The sequence below is a fragment of the Pseudonaja textilis genome, chromosome 9, assembly GCF_049901715.1.
Source record: "Pseudonaja textilis isolate UNSWEBS1 chromosome 9, rPseTex1.2, whole genome shotgun sequence".
Classification (NCBI taxonomy): Eukaryota; Metazoa; Chordata; class Lepidosauria; order Squamata; family Elapidae; genus Pseudonaja; species Pseudonaja textilis.
The window spans coordinates 20,701,197-20,725,693 of NC_141998.1; the positions used below are offsets into that span (position 1 = coordinate 20,701,197).

The 24,497-nt window shown below is 38.7% G+C and overlaps 1 protein-coding gene across 5 annotated transcripts in view; it reads left to right on the plus strand.

The window, feature by feature from the left end:
- Nucleotides 1-23,587, plus strand: part of NTM (neurotrimin) — a 768,470-nt gene extending 744,883 nt beyond the window's left edge. The window contains exons 7-9 of one of the 5 annotated variants that reach the window (XM_026709160.2): nucleotides 3,482-3,633; nucleotides 12,251-12,286; nucleotides 22,974-23,587. In XM_026709160.2, coding sequence (XP_026564945.2) covers nucleotides 3,482-3,633; nucleotides 12,251-12,286; nucleotides 22,974-23,074 — 289 coding nt within the window. In that variant the 3' untranslated portion in view covers nucleotides 23,075-23,587. Of the gene's footprint in view, nucleotides 1-3,481; nucleotides 3,634-12,250; nucleotides 12,287-14,900; nucleotides 16,775-22,973 lie in introns of those variants that run through there. The other 4 variants (XM_087939111.1, XM_026709161.2, XM_087939112.1 and 1 more) reach the window with 4 other exon arrangements.
- The last annotated feature ends 910 nt before the right edge of the window (nucleotides 23,588-24,497 follow it).

Genomic DNA, 24,497 nt, shown 5'->3' on the forward strand with positions numbered 1-24,497 from the left:
TATCCTAGGAGAAAACTACTAGGAATTGTTCCATAGCAAGCCACCACCATGTAACATAAAACGAGAAAACATAGAAAGGGACCAGATCAATAAAACAAAAGCAACACATAAGAATATCAGCAAAGTGATGCACTGAAGGGAATGGGATGAAGGAACTTGGATGGTGAAAAAGAGGCAGAGCAGAAGACCATATTATAATTGCTGAACAAAATATAGTTCTCTAGTTGTATTTTGCTCCTTTCATCTCCGGATCTTTTTGGGAGGTCATATTTTATACTTTCCAGTTTGAACTAACACAACTTTGGGTGAGCATCTTGTAGAGGGTTGAATGTTAGATGGGAATGGAGCAAATTAGAGTCCTGTGGGAACTTACAGAAAGAGCTAGGTGTTTGTTTGACGTTATGTTTCCCCTATTAACACTGACTGGAACTTACCTAGAAGAAGGTGGAGGACCATTGAATCTCGTGCTCCTAACCTCTAAATTGATCCAGAAAGATACTGTGATCGTTAAAGGTACTGCGAGATCAAGGAAGATTGGGATGGATGCATGAATTCCCACCATCTCAGGAGATCAACCAGTGTGATCAATATCATTACCATAACTAGATTTAAACCCCTGTGAAAGGGTCAGAAATTTTCTCCTGAGCTAGTTGACTACTGCCCGGGCAACAAAATGGCAGGGCTTTTTTCTTTTGCAATAAACTCATCTCTTGGAATGAGACTAACTGCCCCCACCCTCCCGATTAAACCAGTTGCAATATATATTTTAAGCGAACGCTCTTCATAACGGGATTGTGTCAACACGGAAAATTACATCAGTTCTGTCCCCAAGCGAGGAGCCCCAATCTAGTTACACAGCTCAAATACATTAAATTATAGGTAGCAATACAATTTACAAACAACCTCAGCAGTCTTTTATAACTATTTTATCTCCACAGTGAACTTGTGGCCAATTCTTTCTCTTTCCCATTACAGCTCAGCTATTAGAATCCCTGTGTTAATAGAAGAGACTCTCTGTAGCTCAGGATTGAACTGTGGGGGCCTTGGTGCTTTCTGAACTTGGTTATGCATGAGAGATCTTACTTATTCGGGCAGCAAAATGTCTTCAAGCAAATAACTGGGCTCAGAGAGCACCAAGGATTCCACAATTCACACATCGGCGGGATTGGATTCCTGTGTTTGGCTCTAAAATGTGGAAATGCCTTTGAGATTACTATTGATTAACTTAAATTATCTGTAGAGAACAAACCTGCTCAGTTATGGAACAGCTGCTTTATCACACTTCTTTTGCACCTGTTTTTAAAATATCTGCAGTGATGATCTGAAAAGAACATTTCGGATACTAGTGTGATTGTAACATCAAGGTTAGATGATCTTGATAATAATAACCTCCATTTGATATTCCTGTTGTCCATGCCTGATTTCAGGTTTAGCCATATAGTTGGCTTTTCTTTTCAGTGATCTGTTTCCTACATAATAACTGGTCCCTTCCATTATAGGATCAAGACCCATCTCTAGGTACTTTTGATAATACCATGCAGAAAAAAAATATTCCCTTGATATTTCTACCAAAGACCCATTCAATTTTACAAGAGAGATGTGGATGAGTAGAGAATGGTGTCTTTCCAGATATTTATGGCGAATGAATGTGTGTGTGTGTGTGTGTGTGTGTGTGTGTTTTCCCCTCCTTCTTTGTTCCTTCTGAGGTCTGCAGCTTATGTAGCTTCCCACACTTCAAAGAAATGTGGGGAAAAAAGTAATAAAGGTGCAATTCTTTTTATGGAGCTTTTTTTTTCTGATTAGGAAGTATGGTTACTTAGAAAGCTTTTAGAAAGTGGAAAGCTGTAATGCTTTCCTTTGCCACCTCCAACAAATTTAAAAGTAACACTAAGAGAAATCGGAAGTATATCTGAAACTATGTTGAGGAAAAAATAGGAAGCCAGGGAGAAAAGGAAACTTAGAAATTGCAAGGGAGACTCTGCACTGGTTTCAGCCATTGCCTGAAATCTTAGGTCAGAGGTGTCAAACTTAAGGCCCAGGGCCCAGATTCACCCCATGGGGTTCTTAGAAATGAAGGGTCATGGGGCCACCCTGGAAACAGCAAAGGACTGGCCTGTGATGACTGAGAGTATATCAGAAATATAACAAAACTTAAAATGTAACTAAAAGTCCTTTAATGCCTTCAGCTTGGCTTCACTGTTTAATTGTTCACAGTAGAAGAGTAAACTATTTTCAAAATAACATTTCAAAGGACAGAAACACAGTTCAAATTCAAAGAGCCCATAACAAAGCAAAAACCAAAAACAAACTGCCCTGAATAAAGTTCCAGACCAGGATAAACAATTACAAAATTCAGGAAGATAATCAGGTACAGTCTGTTGGAAGAACGCCAACCAAGATAAACCTTCTTTAGGAATAAAACACTAATTTATCTCCAGCATCTGTTAGCATGCAGGTCCAGACTCTTATGCAGATCTCACACCTGCAACCCATGAAGAGGATCAAGGCCCTCTCCTCTACAGTAGACCATGTCTCCCCCTTATCCTCTCCTCCCTGCATTCCCTAGAATGGAGAGGGGATGGGCCCAGGTCCTCCCCTGACTGCTCAGCCGGCCTCTGGCCTTCCCCAGCCTCCTCCACCACCTCTGGAGCCACACTTCCTGTTGGCTGTTCCTCCTCTTCCACAGAGTCAGTCTCCACCAGGGGCATGACAGGCCCTCAGTGCTCTGTCAGTGAAAATGAAGCTTAGGAGGATCACATGTGGCCTTCCCGAGCTCTGTTTTGGCTGGCAGAGGGTTGCAGGAGGCCGTCACAGTTGAAAACAGAGCTCAAAGAGTCTATTTTCATTGGCAGAGTGCTCAGGCCACCATCTGTGCCCCTGACATGAGTGACATTGAGCTGGCCACGCTCACTCCGGCCATGTGCACCCTGGCCCCCCAAATCAAACACAACGCTGATATGGCCCTCAATGAAATCAAGTTTGTCACCCCTGCCTTAGGTTCTTCTTTCACCTTTCCCCAGCAACTAATCACACTCATTATTGGGTTATTAATAATTAATAGTATTATTTCATTATTTGATTATTCTATTACTACTCTCTTATACTTTTGTTACAAGCTATTTGAGGTTTTTTTCTCAAATGAGAAATTATAAACCATTGTAGGAGAAGAAGAGCTTAGCTGGAAGGCAGGATTAAATGTGCCATCAGTTTAGAGTCATTGTGTTGCCACAAGGGACCCAAGTCCAGCCAATTCCATTCACCCTTATCTAGTACCAGTTTAGCTTTGACCATTAGTCAACTAGAGTCTTGTATTAGAGGTAGCAGTCAGTAATAAATTCTTCTGTGCTTCGAACTCAACTGATGCTCCTGGGTATTTGCGCCTGACAACGACTGTGTTAATAAATGAAATATGTGTGTCTGCATCATTGTGATTTTGCTTGTATGTGTGTGTGTGCTTAACATGGTAATTCCTGTGTTTCAGGCTCCTTGAAGGACAGAAAGGGCTGAAAGTGGAAAATAAGGCCTTCTTCTCCCGTCTTACTTTCTTCAATGTCTCTGAGCAAGACTATGGAAATTATACTTGTGTTGCCTACAACCAACTAGGAAACACTAATGCTAGCATTATTCTCTACGGTAAGTAACAAATAAGTAGATGGCATTGGGATTCATAGAACTGTAGAATAATGTTGGAAGAGGCTACTAGCTCATTGAGTCTAATTCCCTCTTTATTATAGGAATCCAAATTAAAACATTCATGACAGATAGGTCTCTAGTTGAATATACCCACAGAAAAAAAGTTCACCATCATTCTGTGTAATTGGCTCGTGTCAAATTATAAGTGAAGGGAAGAATAGGTAAAACAAAGAAGGACCTGCTTATATGGAAAGCTATATAAAATCGGAACAGATCAAGACACAAATCAGTTTACTAAATTGCAGTATTTTAAGATGTGATTGGTCAACATTTAATAACTTTTCTCTTGTCATCTTACACTTAACCTGGCTAGGATAACTACATCATTATTTTACAGTTTACACTTTGACATAAGATCTCAGTGGCTTTCCCAATGTAGGACTTCCAGTAAATACAATTCTGAAATTCCAAATGTCTTCATCAGCATAGAGAGTTTAGGAACCAAAGCAGCCTCTGAATGGGACAAAATCAGTTTATAGAGCAGTCCTTCCTTTAGCCATTTTTTCCAATATCACATGTATCATAAATAATGACTTCATAGTCCTACTTTTCTCAAATTGTCAACATTCTCCATCCTCTTTCTCACTGATTTTAGAACTTTATTATGGTTGTGCAGATAACTACCAAGAAGTAATCATTATATTGTTGCATTTTATTGGTTTGCCATCAATGTATTTGTAGAAGTTGGACAGTGTCCTACGTCAAGTCTTTCCTTTCATCCTGAAATAGCCTATAGGGATTTTGTTATGGGGATGTAATTAGGAGGAACTTTGGATGGAGCTGCTTTGAGCTCTCTAAGAAAAGGCAGCAAAAGAACCATTTTTTCTTCATTGTTTCTGAACATCCTGCCTAAAAAAGAATCTCTCAGTTCACCTTGATTTTTCCACCCCTCTGGAAGAAGCACACAACTGTGTTTTCCAAAGTTTCAAAGTGAAAGTTGTAGGACTTATTTTAGTAAAAAAAGTTTCACTTGCCAGGATTGTTCTTCCTTTCTACTCATTTAAAAAGAAGACTATTTTCCATCATGGCATGACTAAAGAAATCTGATTCCATGGGCTATTACATATATAAAATAACTGAAAAAAATAACCTGAACCCATGAACAATCTGCAATCAAGCCAATATCAGAAACTGTTGATTACTTCATCTTAATTTGAACCAGAAGGAAGCTGCTTCTCAGATGTCATCTAAAACAAGAGGGTCCAACCTTAGTGACTTTTAAGACCTGTAGACTTCAACTCCTATCTGGAGAATTCTGGGAGTTGAAGTCCACATGTCTTAAAGTAATTGAGGTTATTTAAAGGCTCTGAGTGTTGTTGTTTTATCTCTTCTCTGTTCTGGATTTAACTAATCTTTTCAATTTATACCAAAAGCCTTCCTCCCCAAGTTTTATTTTGCAAAATACCAAGCATCATGCAAAAAAAGAGGATCTTTTAACTTTAGATCATTGGTGAAATATTGCTGTTAATGATAATGTCAACAAATCCATTTAAAACACATCACAAAAACATAGGATGTTGTGGTGTTTGTTCATTTTTCTTCTCCCTGAAAGATTATTTCCATAACGTGAATTCCTCACTTTTTTGAAACTTCTACTCTGAACATCTCATTTCCACCAGGTATTTTCTACCTAGAATAAAGTTTTGCAAGATTCCCTTCTCCGAGACTTAGAGAGATACTAACAGCAAGGAATGTCGAATCTTTATACCTTCTCAAAAATAAAATTAAAAAAAATAAAAATAAAAATATTGCCAGGCCTTTTCTGGTATTGCCACCCTGAAGCGCCATCTGTTAAGTGAGGCGTTTGAGAATAAACAACCCAAGCAGCTCCACAATCCCAGGCATGCTTCCAAGTTGTGTTTTCTATTACTTCGACATAAAGTAATAATAAAAAAGACTATAGCAAAGGAGAACTCTGAAGCCTTATCCAGAAACTATTTTCTCCACACGCCAGAGCTCTGATTAAAGTGATGGATCCATCCGACACCGCTCACAGCCAGAGAAAGCTCTAATTGCTTGTCTTATTTGTTACGTTTCTTCTTCATGTTAAGAGTAAGAGCATGGCTGTTTGCTGTTGTTCATGCCCATTGGAAGCGGTGGTGAGGAATCCTCCAGGGCCTTATTTCTTTTGGCTTTCGCATGATTTCAAAAAAAGTGTTATTGTCCAGAATTCTGAGGTTTTCTATCTATCTATTGACCATTCTGAGATGGCCTTTGATGTAAGGCTTGCGGTTCTCCACAAGGAACATAAATTATCCAAAAGCTCTGTCTGTAAAGATGACAACATCGTTTCTACAACCTGGATGGCAAACAAGATTTCATTGCTTCCTGAGGATTTCCCTTCCCCCAAAACAACCAGGAGTCCTGAAGTTTTGAAAAGGTAGAAGAGAGTTGGCTTAGCGTCCTGGTTCTAAGTAATGCTCCCAATTAGTTCAAAACTTCGAGAATGTTGCTTTCTCAAAGATCTTGTTTATTGGGTACGTCAGCATGTTCAAACATCAACCCAACTCTGAATAGTTCCTGCACTTTGGCATAATTAAAAGGTCAATAGTGGACACCCCCCTTGTGTCCTAATGAAGTCAATGAAGCAGGTGATGAACCTGTTAGTACCTTCCTTCTCCCATTGCTAGGATATGCTGGGTCAACTTCAGCTCTCAGGAGCCTTATCTATGTTATCTCTGGCACTCTGAAAGGAAACATTCTACATTCCACAAATCTCCCTCCCTCCTAATCATGGCAACTGAGAAACGAAACAAGAAACTTTTTTATGGTTTCAGTTAGAGTCATTTCAATAGTTGACACAAGATTCACAAGAAGGAGGAAGGGATAGGATAGAAGATGGGACCAAAATAACTCTCCACATCTTCCAATCTTGTACTACTTTGAGTTGTTCTATGCTCTGGCTGGTGTCAGCTATGATGGTATCTTTGGTTTCCTTTTATCGCTAACTCTTCCAAGCATAATACCTGACATGTCACTGGCAGGCAGAATTGTCCCTATATCCTGATTAAGGGATATGCAGTCACTTATCTAACATGATCAACACCCTTATTAGTAGTGTGATAAAAAAACACCTTAAAACCTGCTTGAACATCATCATGATGCAAGATTTACCCACATCTCACATCCCTGTCTATGTATCTTTATAGCAGCTGGTATGAACATGGAAATCTATTCTCTGTTGAACTACCCAACAATAATCAGATTGACCAATTATTGTATTTTAGCACTTATTCCAGTAGCAGAAAGTGCTATAACATTTCTTCTTTCATCCAAATTCCCTTTCAAAATTCCTTCTGAATTTCTACATTAGATGTTCTTTGAATTCAGGGTAATTATCTGTGTTTTGACCAGATGTGGTTATTAATCAGGACCAAATTGATAGATGGGAATAGTGGATAGTCTAAAGTTCTCACAACATAATAGTTTTAATACCTTAGCGAAAAGAAACTGACTTTGTGGCAGGGAAATGTCTTCAACTTTACCACTTTGGATGTTTGGCTGTTTAATGTTTGTTTACTCTCATTTTTCCTTCATAGTTGGAAATATAGTCAGAAAAATGCTACCTTAAAAAAAAAAAAAGAATTATCAGCTTTTTTTGGGATGCTACTATTTTTTTCATCAACTACATAGTAAAGTTAGTGGGAGAATTTAATATGCTAAATCTCAAATTATTTTTAAAAAATAATGAGTGGAAAGACATTTTCATCAGCGTTGTTAATGTTATTGTGGCTAACATTGGATGGAAAATCAATATAAAAGCATAGGAACTATGTTGTCTATCATCCCTTTCCTCAACCTCTCCTCATTCTTCTCTACCTTAGATAGGATTTTAAGAAAATAAGATGTATATTGTTCCTTCCATGTTCTTTGATCAAAGAATTTTATCTCAGTCCATCTCAAAGTAAAAAAAAAAAAAAAAGGAGAAAGTTAAACCTACAACGCAACTGTAGCAAAGCATAAGTAATGCTAGCACATGCGAGCTGAAATTTGGCAACTGAATGAAAGTCATAAAGTTGGCTTTGGAAAGTTCTAATTGAAGGAAACTGATGGTTAAAGGAAATCAATGCAATTGCTTACAGTCAGTGATGAGTAAGATTTAATATTATATATATATTTCTGGTTGGTCTTAAATATCGTAAGAGGGCAGAGGGAAAGGAAGCAATTGGAAATATCTGTAGTGGCGTGAAACCCATGCAAACAATGGGATAGTGAACCCATCTGTACATTAGGAGCTAAAATGATGTATAATGCTGATTAGTTAACTCCTGATGACTTCTATCCCATCCCATCATCACAGAATTGTACCATACAGCCTTGCAAAAGTTGTGGGACCAAACATACTTCCAAGATGAGTGACATTCATTATTTACTGTTATTCCTAGTTAGGAAGTGCCAATTCTAAATTCGTCAATCATTATCAATTTCAATTTAGAGTTCCCCAGTTTAAAATGGGTATTAGATTTTTCTTTCTTACAGCAGAGATAAAGTTTGAACCAGTCTTTTGAGAAGGATCTTGGAGTCCTAGTGGACGACCATTTAAATATGATCCAGCAGTGTGCAGCAGCTGCCAAAAAAGCCAACACAGTTCTAGGCTGAATAAGCAGAGGGATAGAATCAAGATCACGCAAAGTGTTATTACCACTTTCTAATGCCTTGGTAAGGCCGCACTTGGAATCCTGCATCCAGTTTTGGTCACCATGATAATGAAAAAGATGTTGAGACTCCAGAAAGAGTGCAGAGAAGAGCAACAAAGATGATTAGGGGACTGGAGGCTAAAACATATAAAGAACGGTTGCTGGAATTGGGGATGTCTAGTTTAATGAAAAGAAGGACTAGTGGTGACACGATAGCAGTCTTCGAATATCTCAGGAGCTGCCCCAAAGAAGAGGGGGTCAAGCTATTCTCCAAAGCACTTGAGGGCAGAACAAGAAGCAATGGGTGGAAACTAATCAAGGAGAGAAGCAACTTAGTTAAGTAAGGAGAAATTTCTTGACAGTTATAACAATTAACCAGTGGAACAACTATCCTCCAGAAGTTGTGAATGCTCCAACACTGGAAGTTTTAAAAAAGATGTTGGATAATGATTTGTCTGAAGTGGTGCAGGGTTTCCTGCCTAGGCAGCGGGTTGGACTAGAAGACCTCCAAGGTCCCTTCCAACTCTGTTATTCTATTCTATTCTTCTATTCTTTTCATCAGCTTTCCCACTGCTTTGGGAAAAGGAGGTCACCGCTCAAGTGCAGATGGAGAAGACCTTGTAGAGAGAAGTTACAGCAGACACAGATCTATTGGATTTGACATTCATGCAGTAAAGGATAGGTGGTGTCCAGGGATCTTCCCATCCATCCCACAAATAACCATACTAACAGCAGTGGGCAATGACAGCTTTGGACAGAGCTTTTCACCATCATTTGGGCCAGGATAGACAGCCTTGCACTTTGGTTACAGATCATTTTTTTATTTCTTTTACTTAATAAATATATGGTATCTGTTTCTGGAGCACGTTCCAAACTAACATAGTCATCATTATGTAACTACCATAGCCCCTCTTTTTTTTTTTAAAAAAAAAATCTATTATATAAAACTGAAGTGTTTTGTTCTGATTCTTCAAAATATCAGGGACACAAAAGACATTCTGAACCATGGAGCAGTAATTGTACCAATTGGGCAGAGATATGTTAACTGAATGCTCTGTGGATGAGCTATGCATTCTTGTTTAAAGACGGTGACCAGCTGTGCCAATGGCTTTGAGCAATTGTGGATCAGCCCATGACTGTAGGGAACATGTTCTACTGAGAACATGCTTTCAAATAGTCTGTAAGAGAGTATGTAATACGTAATTATGTATTCTCATGGTCAGCTAGAACTTATTTAGGGATCCCAAAGAGATCAGAAGAATTGTGGATCAGCCCATGACTGTAAGGTACATGTTCTACTGAGAACATGCTTTCAAGTGTAAGAGAAGAATTTATATGGGTTATCAAGTATGCCACAATAGGAGCATTTATGTAAAATATGAAGCCTGAGGCCATGATTTAGAACCACAGTACAGTACATCAACCATGCAAGGTCCTAAGACATTCCTCTTAGTTTAATGAGTGAACCCTTAACTGAAGGACAAAACTTTTCAGGAGAATTCTACATCCTTCAGTGATGTAGCTTTTCTCAAGTTGGGCACCCTGGACAATGTACTTGTTTTACTGTCTGTTTCTGGATCCTAACTCTATTGTCTCCTGCTTTTATCTACTTTCACATGGACCATCTTACCAACACACAATGTATCTTACCAATTCCTTTCCTGATTATAGAGTAGAGTAGAGTAGAGTAGAGTAGAGTAGAGTAGAGTAGAGTAGAATTCTTTATTGGCCAAGTGTGGTTGGACACACAAGGAATTAGTCTTGGTGCAAATGTTCTCAGTGTACCTAAAAAAAATGATACATTCATCAAGAGTCAAGAATCATAAGGTATAACATTTAATGATAGTTATAGGGTACAATAAGCAATCAAATCATACTAGGAAACAGTCAATATAAATCGTAAGGATACAAGCGACAAAGTTACAGTCATACAGTCACAAGTGGGAGGGGATGGGTGATAAGGAGTGATGAGAAGATTAACAGTAATAGTAGTGCAGACTTTGTAATAGTAGAATTATATCAATATTGTAGACAGTACTGTGGCTCTCTTCCTTACAATTGTTTAAATTACCCCCTAACTTTATCTAATAATAAAGGAACTATGATCAATGTGTGTAATGAAGAGAATTCTATCCAGGTCTAGCACAGTGGACAAAATCTGGTAGCCTGTTCACAGTCTAACAATTAAAACCACAGCACAGTGCCCTCTATATTGTCTTGGTTTAGTCTTGGTGTCAAAATTGTTCTTTCTGCTTCTCTTTATCGGGTTGCACAATATCTGTTAGCTACATGTGACATGAAGATTTGCTGAAATAGAATAGAGTCTTCTATCCGTTATTTATTTTTATTGACAAGAGCAATTGTGGTCCTAAGCAATGAATAATGCATTGCTTGAGAAGTAATATAATTTATCCTGTTGGAATTATAAAAGAAGCTGAGCGGAACTGAAGAGGGGATCATGTGAGCTAGAAATGGACAAGAGTTTCCCCAAGACGTGGCTACATTCAGCTCTCAGCAGTACCAGGTTCTCTGGGAGTTATAGCTCAAAAACATCTCACACCTGATGCCAAGCCAAGCAGACCTCAACCAAAATCCTACCTTAGTCATGAATAGGTGGTTTCACTGAAGTCATCTGAGCCAATCTTTTACAGAAACATGTTATGGATTGTTGAGACAACATAGCTGGAAAGGCAATCAAAAAGCACAGCCATCAAAGGCAATATCCAGGAATGCAAAAACTGTAGGAATAGTTTAGTTGTTTTGTCATGCCTCATAGATCTAGCAATGTGATCCTCTTATTTTTAGCAAGGGACTCACCACAAAAGTGATCCAGCAAAGCCCAACTTGCAGAGCCAAGAAATAGAAGACAAGTGGCATCAAAATCCAGTTTTGAGGCTAGAGTTTGGAATTAGACTTTACATCAGAAAACTCTGTGGGGTGTTTGGGTGGTAGGGAGTCAAAACCTGCAGTAGTGTATTAAGTGGAGCTTCCATTTTGATGCCTTCACTATATGGAGATTCTTCAGTTAATCTGTGGAGATTCTTCAGAAGCCCAGCATTTATTCCTCAATTAATCATTTTTCTTAATGATGTTATGACTGTAATTTCTTTTTCTCCTTCTCATCTTCAGCTAAATATCAGGTGTGTGATTATAGTGTTATGATGATGATGGTGGTGACAATATTGGTGGACTTTGGTTCTTATTTTAACTATCTGACTTTTTAGACTACTTTCCTAGCAACCAGGTTATTGTTGAAGGGAAGTAGCATGCTGCTTCTTGTTTGAAGCTCTTTGGTTTCTAGTGCCACTTCTCATATCGGTGGAAATAAGAAATAGTGAGGAGGCAGGCTCAGGAAGCAATAAATGAAGATAGCAATGGCCACCAGACATTTTAAACAATGAATCTTCTATTAAGCTTTTCATTTCCTAAAGGGAGAAGTGGCAAAGGACTACTTTTGTCTTTGAAGATGCTTCCAACTGATAGTTTTCTTCTAAAGTTAGCTTCTTCTCACAGGGCTGAGAAGTTCCTCAGATCTACGGTCTGTGGCCTTCTTCAAAATACCCAACAATCTCAATGGATAACATCAAGAAATCCAAGAACATTTTATGTATGGTCCTAAGGGTTAGAGTTAGAGCAACTTTTTTGCAAGGCTGACATTATGAATTACATTTCATGGAGTCACCTTTTCTCTTCCTACTTTTTTTATGCTTCACTTTCCAACAGCACTGGGCATTTCTTTTTGACTTTCCCATCCATTTCAGAGTCCGTCTTCTCTCCCAGACCATCTACACATCCTCCTCCTTCATTCCATTTCTTCTTTACTCAATCTGTTTCGTGGAGTGCTAATTATGAAGCAATATATTTATTTTCCCTTTTATCTTCATTTTTTTTCTCTTCCATTGTTTCCTTACCTGGTTTAGAAATAAGTGAGCCCACAAGCTCAACCTTGTTCCAAGGTCAGTATTGTCTTGCTGTATATCACATCCGCTCTGCCTCCCTTTATTGCAACTCTCCTCCCCCACCTTTGATACACATTGCCTGATCCCCTGTTCGATTTGCATGGAGGACTGTACCACTTCCTGCTGGGGTGGGTCCAGAGAGGGTACAGTTTGGGATTGGTCTCCTTGTCTTCCATTGTGTCATGTCTGGTCAGTGGTTGAGAGCTCCAATATCTAGTTTGAGATCTCCTTTTAGAAATGAAAAATCAATTTCAAGGATCAAAAGTCATCAAGATTCTGATCCTTTCCTTCTTCTCTCCCCACCAAAAAAAATAAAAATAATTTTAGGAACTGCCCCGCTTACCAATTCCCTTTACCAGATGTACTAAAGCTAAAAATGAATGAATTAAATGAATTAATTACCACTATTGATTAATCAATGGAACAGTTTGTCTCTCAGAGTTGTTGGTGTTCCATCTTTGGATATTTGCAAGACAAGACTGGACAGCCATTGATCCAGGATGGTATGAGGATGCCTGCTTTGGGCAGGGGGTTGGACTCAAAGACCTCCGAAATCCCTTCCAGCCTTATGACTCTATCATTTAAAGAGACTACTGAGGACAAATTCACAGCACATAATTCTTGAAATTATTAAGTTTTGAGTGTAAGTAAAGAAGTAAGCACACTATTCTAAAAAAAAACAACATTCCTTTTCTTAGATGATGTGCTTTCTTTTTAAAAGAGAACAACTGAAAAAAAAATCAGAACTTCTATTTCTAGCCCTTCACTATTAGTTAGGGACTACTGATTCCAAATCCTTTACAGGTTATTTGGAGAAATATCCCTATCCACCCCATTTTTTCATCTATAGATATGATGACAAATAGAACCCTGGCCAATTAGGTGGAAAAATCCTCCCCCAGCAATGCCAATTCTGAAGTCTCTTTTTAATAAAATCCCATGTGAATCAAGGAAGGGGTACTAATTATTTGTACCCAATGTGATTCTTTGCCCCCTACCAAATGATATATTTCAAGTCTGGAAGCTGAATCACACCAACTGGATTTCTTTTCTTTGTTTGGTTTGAAACATTTTGCTGGTGATGCAACTTGAATAAACAATGAATCACTTCAGACCCAAGAAGAAATGAAGTGTGGTTGCCATGACTCAACCTCCAGACAGATCTACCTGGATGATTGAGAATCATCATTAATATACTTTTTAAGGTCATCTCAAAGGTGTTTTTTTTTTTCAAAAGGCAACTGAATTGTTTTTTTTATTTGAGGAAGAAGAAGATGTTTCACTTCTCTTCTAAGGAGCTTCATCAGTTGTTTCTTGGTAAGGAGTAAAAATTCTTCTTCTTCTTTCTCAAATTACAAAAAAACCCAGTCCACTTGCCTTTTGAAAAAGCACCTTAGAAACAACTATGACCTGGAAGATTTAGAATCTCCATAGACACACTTCAAGGTTCCTTTGAGAGAGTCAGAAGTTGAAGCCTCTAATAAAACCAGGTGAGATTGGCAGAGTAGACATGTCTAAGAATTATGCTCATTGGAAGAATTTAATATTTACAACTTTGTATTCTTCCTGTTCTTAGAAGACTTCTCTGGTCAAGGTTGAAATATGGGTGTGTTGTAGAAAGATCTTGGACCTAGTAGCTGGATTTGATATTTTTTTGTTTCCCTTAAAGGAGCATGTAGAGGCCAGCATGCACAAACCTAGAATTATTCTACATGTAATAAATGTACATGAAGCTCCACACCATTCGAAGAATGATGTAAATATTTGTTGAAATATCCCTATCCCAACTGGGCTGCTGAAGGGATCAGCTGTTCCTTCATCTGTGTCCTGGTAACAAAAATGAAACTGTGTCTTTGAAATATTAAAAATGAAAATAAATAGGCAACACAATTGGTTGCCTGATGAATAGAGGATCGGCTTCAGTAGAATAAATTGGGACTGGCTGGAAGGGGTCCCAGGTTGTACCACCTGTAGACAGAGATGACAGACAGAGACAGACATGATCACTGGCAGAAAATCATGCCTCAAATCTAGATGTTTAAACTGGATTAAAGAAAAAGTTACCAACAAAAGAGAACCTCTGCAGCCCGGGGCGAACTCTGGGATCCCTGATGCCCTCTGAACTTGGTAGACATTTCACTATCCAACTAGGTAATGTCATCAGTGCACCAGAATCTTCTATGTTCTAAGAAGAACTGAAGATGCTACCTAGTCAGGTAAGGAAATATCTCCAATAAAACAGCCAAGCTCAGAGAAGACCAAGGATATATAGAGTATATATATTATGGAATGTGAGTAATCTTAGCCAGATCTTCATCCAATTTCTCATTCTTTTCTGAAGAGGTACTGTGCTAGTTCTTCAGACTACCACTAGATCCCATCCTTAATTTTCAGAAAAATAATGTGGTTTGTCTGTCAGTCTGCATCCCTTCACCCCTTGCAGAATCAAATACTGATATGCAGCTGCCTCATTCTGAAAAAAAAGAAAAGAAAAAGAGCTGATTTATTAACTCGTTTTTCTTTCTTTCTGTTTCTTTTTTTTTCTTTTTTTCCCTTCTGCATGGCTTCCTTATGTATCTCTTCATGCTCCCTACACATTCTGCCATGTAAGTATCACTGGCCTCGATACCAGATATTATGGTTTGGATGAGGAATGAATGTTGAAAGGCTTCAAGGGAAGAGGGTGGACAGAAAAGACTTGAGAAAGGGAAGACATGGGACAAATACATTCTGATGGATCATCCACAGTAGGCATATATTAGAATCAATTCATATAATGTGGAAGAACCAAAATCAATTACACACTTAGGTTTGGGCCTTAGGTCTTGAATTCCCACTGCATTTGCTTCTTTGTTTCTATTCTTACACACTTCCCTTCTAGTTTAATGTGAAGGTAGCGCTTACCTAACATGTCCAAGCCACTACAGGTGATACATACAGACCTTCTCCTTTGCCACTTCTCATTGCGAGTTTTGAAAGCAGTGAGTAGAAATCAAACCAGGAGAATTGGGATCACATTGCCAAAACTAGTCCTTGACTTACAATTTATCCCAAAATTTATGTTGTTAAGTGAGATATTTCTTGCCACATTTGTTAACTTAGTTTCGATCACGTCATCATGGGGATCCTACAAAGGTTGTAACTGTGAAAAACAATCATAAGTCACATTTTTTCAGAGCCATTGTAACTTTGAACAGTCACTAAATGAACAGTTGTAAGTCAAGGACTACCTGTACTTGTACAGTTGATTCCCATCACTCCAAAAGATTAGGTACCCACCAAAAAAAAAGTATCCTTTCCAAAAAACAGAATGTCCCCTGTGCACTTTTAGCTGCTTTAAAAAGGATAATAGGAGAGATTCTATTTACAATGTCGATAAGTCTCTTCTCACTATATCTAAATATATTTTCAACAGCCATTCAACTTTTCAAAATGTGTCTTCCTGTTCAGATTTTAATACGGTCCTGTATGAAATACAGAGAACATAGGCAGAGGGTCAGATTTGTGTTGTCCCCAAATTGTAGCTGTTTTCCCATGTGCTGAAATATTTGTGAGAAGCATGTTGTTGACTATTGAATTTGAACATATGTTGATGAAATCCCAGCATGCCTCCTCCTCCTCCTCCTTCTTCTTCTTCTTCTTCTTCTTCTTCTTCTTCTTCTTCTTCTTCTTCTTCTTCTTCTTCTTCTTCTTCTTCTTCTTCTTCTTCTTCTTCTTCTTCTTCTTCTTCTTCTTCTTCTCCTCCTCCTCCTCCTCCTCCTCCTCCTCCTCCTCCTCCTCCTCCTCCTCCTCCTCCTCCTCCTCCTCCTCCTCCTACCATATCTGTCACCGAATGTTAGCGATCATGTTGGCGATTCTATTTTTATCAATGCATTTGATTCATTTTATAAATGAAGGTTTTAAGATCTCCAGATCTTAAAATAAATATGTTTGCGTAGTGACTTCATCCACAGGGAGGTTTGTCCTGTTACCCATTAGAAAGCTCTAAATGTTGATAGTCCCAATGAACTTCAACATTATTTTGTCGTGTTTTTAAACAATGGCTCAGTGTTTGCCTTTATTGGATTACTGTTGTATTATTGCATTTTTCGTAATAAATTATGCATCTGCTTGTGTTCCCTGGTGGATAGAAAAGCAATTTCTAAATACATCTAAATCATAATAGAGCTAAGGATGCAAACTGTGTATGCACGTTTTCTGTGATCGGTTCCATAAATCTGCAAGCTAAACCACAGTGCAAGTAGAATCAAATATAGAACAGGAGAGACCCTGGATAATTATTCTGATCCCCAGATAATGTCCTAGGGTAAGTATATTCCCAAGAGCCAAATGAGCAGAAATTGATAGGTTTAAATGCCTGCATCCAATTCTGATTTAACTTGCAATTTCTTCAACTTCCACCATTCATTCATCACATTCAATAATCAGAGTTTTCCTGGAAGATAAGTGCTTTCAAAAGCTTTTCGAATATCATAACACTAATCATACAATAAAAGGGGGCATGCAAATCCCTTGCAAAATGTGCACACCTTGTCCATCTGAAAATGGTGAGCAAATTGTTTTTATATATATATATATATATATTTCCTACAATTGGTTTCAATGTAAAGTCTTCTCAGTTGATTTTTTTTTTTTTTAACAGAAGCCGATGGAGGAAAAATATGTGCAAAACTGAGAGACGTTTTACATATTTTTAAGTTAATCAGTGAGACTTTGATGGAGGAGAGCAGAGATAACTGTTCTTAATGGAAGCTAGAGTCCAGGGTTTCACAGCTGTTGCTCATATTTGCACGCAGAGTTCAGCTGTGTACTTCTTTGCCTTGCAAATTCCAACTCTCGTTCTCCCCAACATTTATTCCTGGCAGAAAATATATTTGTTTAAATGCCAGTATGGATGAAACCCAATGAATGTTAGCACAGTGTATAAAGTGATTTTTTTTTTGTCACCTCCAGCAGTTGGGTGCGAAACATGGATATATTTTAAGTGTAATGCAATGGATATCAGTGTTCCTTTTCCAAGGTTAATGGAGCATGCCCATTACACACAGAGCTTGATAGTAGTAATATGGCAAAGCTGTCTTTTTAGGAAAAAGGTCCACTGGCATTCTCACCAAAATCATTTCTTTTTAAAAATGCTTCTCTGGAACAAATAAACAGCATCTTGTTAAGGCAACTTAGTTGCAGGCTGCTGTAAGGTATTTTGGAATAGTGCTCATGTTATTGTAAGAATTCTAGAAGATAACTCCAAGAATCAAGTCCTAACCAAAACCAAAACCTGCAGGAATGAGGCAGTTGTCTGAATAGGAAACAAATCCAGATTCTATGTCAACACAGACTTGTGCACGACTTGAAGCCTCCTACACAAAATCCTATGAGAAATAATTGATGCCTCACCTGATACAGGTGAGACTGTGACTTCCAATTGTACAACAGTCACTTAATCCACCTATAAACAGTTGCAAAACTTAGTTTGGTGTTCATGACAATATAAGTTGCAGATTCTTCTTATCTCCTGCTTTCTGGACTCATTTCACAACCTGTTGTGAGGTTCTACTATCATCATCGCCTTTCTGGTTGAAAGGCAGACTTTTCTATTCCTTTTGGAGACCTTTCATATGTTCAGCCCCTGAACCATTTAAATGAAGCTGATGCCATTCAAGACAACAACAACGACAAATGTTTGTCTGATTGCTGTCTGCAAATCTCACAATAATCATCAAATCACCTTATTAGCAAACATAGAATCGCACTAAGCTCTTATCATCACAGAAGGATAATTAGGGCAGTAAGTAATCATCAGTGGAAAAAGCCCATCCGTGATAAGGATTAAGTGGAGTTATTTTGGGAGGCTTTCATGATAGATTTGCACTCGTATATACAATTTGTCTTGTTTGTTCAGCTTTACACAAACATATTTGTTTTAGATTATTCTTTGGGATCCCTTCTCCCAGCAGTTGGTGAGAAGAAACTCAAGACTTTTTTTCCTGCTACTCTGCAAAAGAGAGGGGTATCGTGGCTCAGTGGTTAAGACACTGGGTGTGATGACCCAGGGTGGGATACAAAACAAACACAGTCACAAAATTCTGATGACGCCCCTTTTATTCCTTCACTTTGCTTCTAACCTCCAAATATCCTTAACGGAAGACAAAACAAAAAACAAAAAACTCCCATACAAATCAGGTGAGACTCCCTTAACAACCCCCTGGGTTGTTGCTTCCAATTATTGGCCATAGGTTGAGGAGTACCTGCACTGTAGAGGACTTTACACAAGTGTTGTTTCAGTTTGCTGTGGGCTCTTTTTTCTCATGCTTTGCACTTCTTCCTGCCTCCTTTAACTTTTGTATGTTAATGATGTGATACATGAGGAACATCAGAAAACTTTCTGATCTACTATTATTTAAAAAGTGAAGTCTGTCATGTTCAATCTCTAGCAGCATTAAATTGTGGTTTTTGGTTTGCTTCATGAAGGTCTCGGCCTCTGCAACATTTCACATAGTAATATTCCGGCAATTTACATCACCTCCTGTTGTGCCATCCATTAGAATCACTTTGAATAATTGAAAGAGCGGAGATCAATGCAAAAAAAAAAAATATTCACTCAGAAAACTCGAATGCGCGAATGTAGAATTGAGGGATAGCTATCTTGGCAAATAGGAATTGAGAAGAAGATTTTGGAACAGCAGTTGATTTAAAACAGGGGTGTCAAACTCGATTTTATTGAAGGCTGCATCGGGGTTGTGTTTGACCTCTGGGGGGCCAAGTGGGTGTGGCTGGGATGGGTGTGGCTGGGACGGGCATGGCCATCTCCATGTCCTGCAGCTCTCTGCCATCAAAAACAGAGCCCAGGAGGGCCGGCAGAGGCAGCACCATGTGCTGGTCCTTCACTGTTTCCAGGGTGGCCTCATGGGCCAGATCTAAGCACCCATTTTCCCAAATGGGGCAAAACTCACTTAACAAATGCCTCACCTTAACAACAGGGATTTGGGGCTCAGCTGTGGTCATAACTTGGGGACAACCTGAAAATGGGAATACTCGTCCTTTAGAAAGAGAAAGATCAGGAGATGACAATATGGCATTCCCTCTCTTAAAAGATTTTCATGCAAGGCACTAAACAGGATCTTCTGTTGTTTCGGAGTACAGGACATAATGTAATATAGTGGGTTTAACTTACTGAAAGGGAGATACTGACACAGTGGTTAGAATGAAGTATTGAAGGCTAACTCTGCCCACAGCCAGGAGTTTGATCCTGACTGACTCAAGGTTGACTCAACCTTCCATCCTTCCAAGGGCAGTCAAACGAGGACCCGGATTGTTGGGAGCAAGAGGCTGACTCTATAAACTGCTCAGAGAGGGCTGTAAAGCACTGTGAAGCAGTATATAAGTCTAAGGGCTGTTGCTATTGCTCTTCCTTCCTTCCTTCCTTCCTTCCTTCCTTCCTTCCTTCCTTCCTTCCTTCCTTCCTTCCTTCCTTCCTTCCTTCCTTCCTTCCTTCCTTCCTTCCTTCCTTCCTTCCTTCCTTCCTTCCTGCACAGTGCTTAGAGTGTAGGGTTGCAGGCTAATTCTGCTGACTTCCAGGAGTTCAAGGTTGACTCAGCCTCCTGTCCTTCTGAGGTCAGTAAAATGAGGACCCAGATTGTTGGGGGCAAGAGGCTGACTCTGTAAACTGCTTAGAGAGAGCTGTAAAAGCACTGTGGAGCAGTATATAAGTCTATGTGCTATTGCTATTTGTAGCTCAGGCTTCCAAGGAAAAGAAAAAATTACCATGTGACACAGCCACCAGTAATAATCCTCTGTCTGTCCTAAACTGGGCATCTTGGTGGATGTCTCAGCAGAGATTTCCAGCACAGGCCTTCTCACTTCGTTTGATTGCTTGTTCTCCCATTCTCCAGGTAGATAATCAAGGCATAATAGAGTTTCTCCTCTGGGATAACCTTAGGGCTTCATTATTGCCCACTTAATGAGGACAAAGGAATTAATATTGGATGGGAGTCATCACAAAAGGCCAGGAAAGGTTGCTTAGATTTCTTTGTTCTCTTGGCTTCCACTGATGACAATTTTGGAATTAGTTCCTTATTGTCTTCCTCACAGAAGCTGTGGGCTTATGGTACCTCCAGTGCTTGTTGCAACATTTCAAAGGATTCAGCTTAGCTGTCAAGATAATTCTAAGCTTTCAGCATTGCTGTTGAAGCTGCAATCTCTGTTAAATCAGTCAACGTTATCCGTTATCCGTTGTGTGTGTTTGTGTGTATTTGTGTGTGTAAACAGATTGGATTTGTAAGTTATAAAGTGGGATTTATTTGTGTCTAGGAAAAAGAAAATACGTTGCAAGGAAAATCTGATAGCTGCAATCTGTCACTTATTCTTCAAAAGTTTAAACCCAGCTACAGTCCCTTACTGCAAAAGTTCATGAATTCATTGGTGATTCCAGAGAAAGTCATCTTCTTCTGCTTTGGTATCATGGATTGTATGGGCTTCTTGTGATGCATATTGGCTTTCAAAGTTGCATGGTGTCTATTCTGACAACCAGGTCTTCCATTGGTTCCAAATTGGGGTCTATGGGTCCTAATAAACCCAATGCACACATTCTTGGCCTAGTCTTATTGTGGTAACCATTATATCCAGAATCTCAATATTCTAATTCTGGACCTTTTGTGAAGCTTGATAAGTGGACCGCCATGGAGAAAAAATGTGTGCGCACTAGGAGTTGAAAATGACTTGATGGCACATCATCAATCCATCAATCCATCAATCAAAATTCTAAATGTGCCTTCTGGCAAGCATTGTTTAGGAATTCTGAGCACATTAGCCTGATCAGGCGACATTCTTTTTATGTCCAGAAGTTCTACCCGAGAACTGCTTCCAAATATAGTTCTCCAGTGAATGTGTCCATTTTTAGCTCTGCTATTATCACTTCCACTCAGAAAGAAAAGTCTAAAATCAATTTGACATCTAAAAGCTCCTTTCCCATAGTGGCATATGGAAACAATGTGTTTTCGAAAAGAATCCATTCCAAATGAGCGTATTAGCCAATTTCTTTTAATTTTGTGTCTGCGCCTTTGTTTCATTTTTTTTTTAACCATTCCTAAAGTCCATCTGATTGGGATGGAGGCAACAACAAAGAGTTCTAGTATCTACTCTTGGTCTGGTAGAGGAATACTTGAAGCTCACTGGCTTTTTATATTATCTTGCTATTTTCTATTTTATTCTTTCATTTTCTTATTATGCTTATAGGGTGACCCATCTCATACACATTTGACTCAAAGTGCTAGATTGGTTCTTGTAGCATTCTTTTTAGCTTTATAAACATCCTGGGATAGATAAATGGATAGAAATCGCTTTCTCTATCTAAATGGTGCTTTGCTCAAGGGAATTACATCCCAAAAATACGACCTACCCTGAAAGTAAGTCCCATGTTGATTTTTACACATGCACCCAATATAAGCCCTATCCCCCCAAATAAGCCCTAATTAAGATCCCACCCACTCTAGAGCGCATGGGTAAAAATTAAGCTACGGTGGGGATGTTGGGGTGGAACTGCCCTACAATGTACCTTTGGACAGTTGTAGCCAGGCATCACACACCCTGACACCTGCATTGCCAGCCCATTTCTTTTGCAGCCAGCAAGGCTGGCAAGGCTTTCCTGAAGGCCTCTGTCACTGATAACAAATCTGGAGCTCTGTTATCAGCTGCAGAGGCTTTCTGGAAAGCCTTGTTGGCCGCAGAAGAAGAAGTTCCTGAAGGCCTCTGACAGCGAAAAGGAGGCCAGGGGCAACGAGTGCAAGTGAGAATCAGTGGATGACATTCCCCCAAAATAAGACCTGGTTCCTTTTTTGGTGGCAAAAAATGTATATAAGACAGGGTCTTATTTTCGGGAAAACACGGGTAGTTCACAAATTCAGGATCTACAAAGACTTTGTTGCACAATGTCGTACACTGGTAAGATGTACCAGCTCTTGTTTGAGGACACCAAATGATGGTGAAGGGATTTTCCCCCGGGTAACATTGGTCTATCAGGGACGGAGCATTCTGCTTCACCTTTCGCCTTTCAGCCCCAATCCAGGAGCCTTCGCAGGCAGTTGCTTTCATGACAAACTATTTTTGGGTTGAATTTATATTTTACTGACAAAGAAATAAAGGGGGACTACATACTAGTCTCCCTTTATTTCTTTTGTCGGTAAAATATAAATTCAACCCAAAAGATGATGAGGTTTCTGAGGGGTAAAGCATGAATTGATATTAAATTAATTCACAATTAGTTGTTTACAAATATGTATTAAATATTTATAGGATCCAATATGGGCAAGGTTCTTTCTTCACACAAAATCACCCCTTCTTTAACATCTGATGGTACCTTTCAGAGTAGATATTTAAAAAATGAGACATTCAGACTGGTCTTAAAAACAATTGTTTGATAAGACTATGTACTTCTTAATTGCATTATACAGTATTATGCATGCAATGGAAATTTAGATGTAGACGTGAAACTAGCAAGGCAATTTTAATTTTGCATTAGGTCAGAAGGTACATTTGGTGATTTGCTGGACATAACCTATTAAAAGACTGAATTCAGCCATGGTAGCAATTTTGTTGTTGTTGTTAACTTGGTAACAATGTCCTATTACCTTCACATCTTGGCTGATTTATGGTTCCACTAAGTGACACTATGCAATCTGTCTTCTTTCAGGCCCTGGAGCAGTGCATGATGGGAACAGTGGTGGGTCAAGAAGAGTTGGCTGTGTTTGGCTGCTTCCGCTGCTTCTTTTACACCTCCTGCTGAAGTTTTGACCTTTTTGAAGTTGGTGATTCTAAGAGGAAGGGAGGGGGAAATAAAAAGGAAGAATACTTTTACAAAGTCAGAAAATTAATCCTAATAGTCAAGAATATATTATCACAAAATCTCGGAGAGAAAGAAAACAAATCTGTGGGGAAAAAAAAACCCAAGAAGAATTCACAATGACCTAACTGAAGTTCCAACACAACGGAGCATTCTGTTTTCTTTCCATTTTTATTCCCTTTTTTTTTGTCATGGACAAATATGCAGCTGTTGGTGATTGATCAGTGCATTTGGCTAATGAGTGATCATTCTGTCCCTTTGGACACAGTTGTTTTGTTGCTCTTCTGTAGAGATCCCAGATCTCTGATCTGGACACTTCCCAGGTCAACTGTCTGGCACCTCACATCTCATGGCTTTCTTCCATCCATTCTTGCCACTTCATGGACTCCGCTCTCCTCCGTATGATTGCCAATTCTAACCGAGAAACAACCCACTACAATCACCTTAAAAAAAAAAAAAGAAAAGATCACGCACAGCTGCAAGAAAACAAACCACCGTCACACAACAGTTAAGACATTAATTCACTGTACTATGTGGATGTACTACATGGATATTACGGGATTCTGATTCATTATTAATTTTATTAATTATATTTTCTGATATGAGCCTAGAACTGTTAGTTCATTAAAAAAAAGTACACATACAAAAAAAAAAAAAACCCAACAAAAAAAATAAAAAGAAGGAAGGAATGAAATAAGTTGAATACTGGGCTTCTAAACTAGGATTACAGGCTGCGGAGCATCAGTGTCAATGATGGTTTGCGTGATCAGTTGGGATGAGAATGGACACTTTTGTAGGTGAAATTGTGAGATGGAAACAATGGGCTCCACCAGCAGTACTGAGTAACTCATTCCTTATTCTGGGTGTTCAAATGAAGAAAGTTTTCCACTGTTTTCATAATGTTCGGAAGTTCAAAGGTTGATGCTCATCATACGTTGAGTTTGATTGATATGCTTTTTTCTTTTTATGCTGTGCTTGTATGTGTGTGTGTGTGTATATAGTGTGTATATATATATATATATATATACACGCACACATATAAAACATAAAGTACTTTTTGGTTAGCATTCTAGCACACTATTTGTCAGCTGGATCCTTCTTACACACATTACTGCATGCTGTAAATGGAGTTAACTGTGTATTAGACTGGAGGATAAAGTTTTATTGGTAACTGTGTATTTAACTCCTCCCTCTTTTTTTTTTCTTTTTCCTGTTTTCTTTTTTTTTCCTCTTTCCCTCTCTCCAGCTTTCTTATTTTCCTTTGAATTGTTTACATTGTGAAGACATTTATAAAGAAAAAAAAGAAAGAAAAAAGAAAAAAAAATATGCAGCATATGTTTCCACATTCAAAATTATTTAAGGGTGTGAGTGTGT